Source organism: Rhincodon typus, chromosome 4 (genome assembly GCF_021869965.1).
Source record: "Rhincodon typus isolate 14 chromosome 4, sRhiTyp1.1, whole genome shotgun sequence".
NCBI classification, from domain to species: Eukaryota; Metazoa; Chordata; class Chondrichthyes; order Orectolobiformes; family Rhincodontidae; genus Rhincodon; species Rhincodon typus.
The window spans coordinates 119,920,148-119,922,720 of NC_063335.1; the positions used below are offsets into that span (position 1 = coordinate 119,920,148).

At 52.5% G+C, this 2,573-nt stretch overlaps 1 protein-coding gene across 1 annotated transcript in view; it reads right to left on the bottom strand.

Moving 5' to 3' along the window:
* The window catches only part of LOC109915011 (NIPA-like protein 2), a 51,716-nt gene extending 49,393 nt beyond the window's left edge, over nt 1–2,323 (bottom strand). The window contains exon 1 of the mRNA XM_048596226.1: nt 2,033–2,323. Coding sequence (XP_048452183.1) covers nt 2,033–2,140 — 108 coding nt within the window. The 5' untranslated portion in view covers nt 2,141–2,323. The remainder of the gene's footprint in view (nt 1–2,032) is intronic.
* Between the last annotated feature and the right edge of the window lie 250 nt (nt 2,324–2,573).

Below are 2,573 nucleotides of genomic sequence, written 5' to 3' on the forward strand. Positions count from 1 at the left end.
GCCTGTTCTTTCCAGTCTGGCAGTTAGACACACCATTGTTCTGCCATTCTCATACTCTGATCATTTATTCTGCACTATCAACACCCTTTCTCCCCCAAGGACTCCACCCTCAAAGAGCCCCCCCTCCCAAACCCCACTATCGCATAAATGCTGTCCCCTCCATACTTCACGTCAGCTCTGATGAAGAGTTATCTGGACTTGAAATGTTAGCAAATGTCCAGCAACCACCTAGAAACCGATATCCATTTCAAGCCCACCGACTCCCACAGCTACCTAGAATACTCCTCCTCCCACCCACCTTCCTGCAAAAATGCCATCCCGTATTCCCAATTCCTTCACCTCCGCCGCATCTGTTCCCAGGATGAGGCATTCCACTCCCGTACATCTCAGATGTCCTCGTTTTTCAAGGACCGCAACTTCCCCCCATCAGTGGTCGAGAACGCCCTCGACCGTGTCTCCAGCATTTCCCGCAACTCATCCTTCACACCCCCTCCCCGCAATAACGACCAAAACAGAATCCCCCTCGTCCTCACGTACCACCCCACCAACCTCCGGATCCAACGCATCATCCTCCGACACTTCCGCCATCTGCAATCCGACCCCATCACCAAAGACATTTTTCCCTCCCCACCCTTATCTGCATTCTGAGGGACCACTCTCTCCGTGACTCCCTTGTCCGCTCCACACTCCCCTCCAGCCCCACCACACCCGGCACTTTTCCCTGCAACCGCAGGAAGTGCTACACCTGCCCCCATATCTCCTCCCTCACCTCCATCCCAGGCCCCAAGAAGACTTTCCACATCAAGCAGATGTTCACCTGCACATCTGTTAATGTGGTATACTGCATCCGCTGTTCCCGTTGTGGCCTCGACATCGGGGAAACCAAGCGGAGGCTTGGGGACTGCTTTGCAGAACACCTACGCTCGGTTCGCAACAAACAACTGCACCTCCCAGTCGCGAACCATTTCAACTCCACCTCCCATTCCGCAGACAACATGTCCATCCTGGGCCTCCTGCAGTGCCACAACGATGCTACCCGAAGGTTACAGGAACAGCAACTCATATTCCGCTTGGGAACCCTGCAGCCCAATGGTATCAATGTGGACTTCACTAGCTTCAAAATCCCCCCTCCCACTACCACATCCCAAAACCAGTCCAGCTCGTCCCCGCCTCCCTAACCCGTCCTTCCTCCCACCTCAAGCCCCAGCCCCATCTCCTACCTACTAACCTCATCCCGCCCCCTTGACCTGTCCGTCCTCCCTGGACTGACCTATCCCCTCCCTAACTCCCCACCTACTCTCACCTTTACTGGCCTGTCTCCTCTCCACCTGTCTTCTCCTTTATCCATTTTCTATCCGCCTTCCCTCTCTCCCTATTTATTTCAGAACCACTTCCCCTCCCCCATTTCTGAAGAAGGGTCTCGGCCTGAAACATCAGCTTTCCTGCTCCTCTGATGCTGCTTGGCCTGCTGTGTTCATCCAGCTCTACACCTTGTTATCCTTGAACTGCACTTGTGATTATTTATATATACACAAAAGATTTTTTTTACATGAAGAAGGTTTAATCTGAGGGTCATGGTAACCACAGCCAGTGGTGGTTGGTGGTTGGTGGTTGGTGGTGGTGGTGGGGGGGGGTGCGGGTGGTAAAGCCAAGCTGTAGGTGTCACTCTGGATCACATTCCAGTCAAATGAGCTCACCTTTCCCTCCTGTGCTGTAAGTTAGCAGGACATTGAGTACGGAGGGGCTTCACTTCAGGGAGTACGGGGTGGGGGAAGTGGGTGGAAAGTTTACAGTCTGTGCATCTCTTAATCACGAAACACACGCAACAGAGAGAAAAGAAGCTGAAGGAAATCTGCAACAAACGCAGAAAGTGCTGGAGGAGCTCAGCATGTCACTGTTTTGTTACAGATTCGCTTTGATTTGTCGGCAATTCTCCCTTCAAATGTTACAGTGAAAACAAGTTTTTGCCTGAAACTGCACAGAGACTGAAGCGTCCGCGGCTCAGCCTCCTGGCAGCGAGGGACCTGCTTACCTGATAAGGGTGCAAGTTACTCCAGATATGTGGCAGCGTGCTGTTGTGTCGCTCGGAAACATTAGCAACAAGCCCCGGGAGGGTCACCCCTGAAACTGCACTTGCCATGGCTCCCGGTGCCGGCCTTACCGCAGCTCCTTCTCCTACCAGGGGTTGGGAGGATGCACCTAGTCACCGCACACCATCTCTCCCCGCCTGCAACCTGCTCCTTGCCGTGTTTCCAACCCCCCCCCGGTACTTCCTGATCGCTTCAGGATATTGGAGAGAGAGAGAGAGGGATGACAAGGCGGAGCCCTGACACTCAAGGCCATTGACACAAAGACATCCCTTGTGTATTAGCTGCAGGCACTCTTTATTGAAGAAATCAGTACAGAAATAACAGTGTGGAGCTGGAGGAACACAGCAGGCCAACACAGAACAGAAGACGTTTGGAGCCTCAATTTACATTTGCATCTTTTTAATTCACTGAACTTGGAGAAACCTCGCTCTTGAATTAATTTTCAAATAAATTGCGCTGTGCTCTTTTCACTGAAGCAGGAGG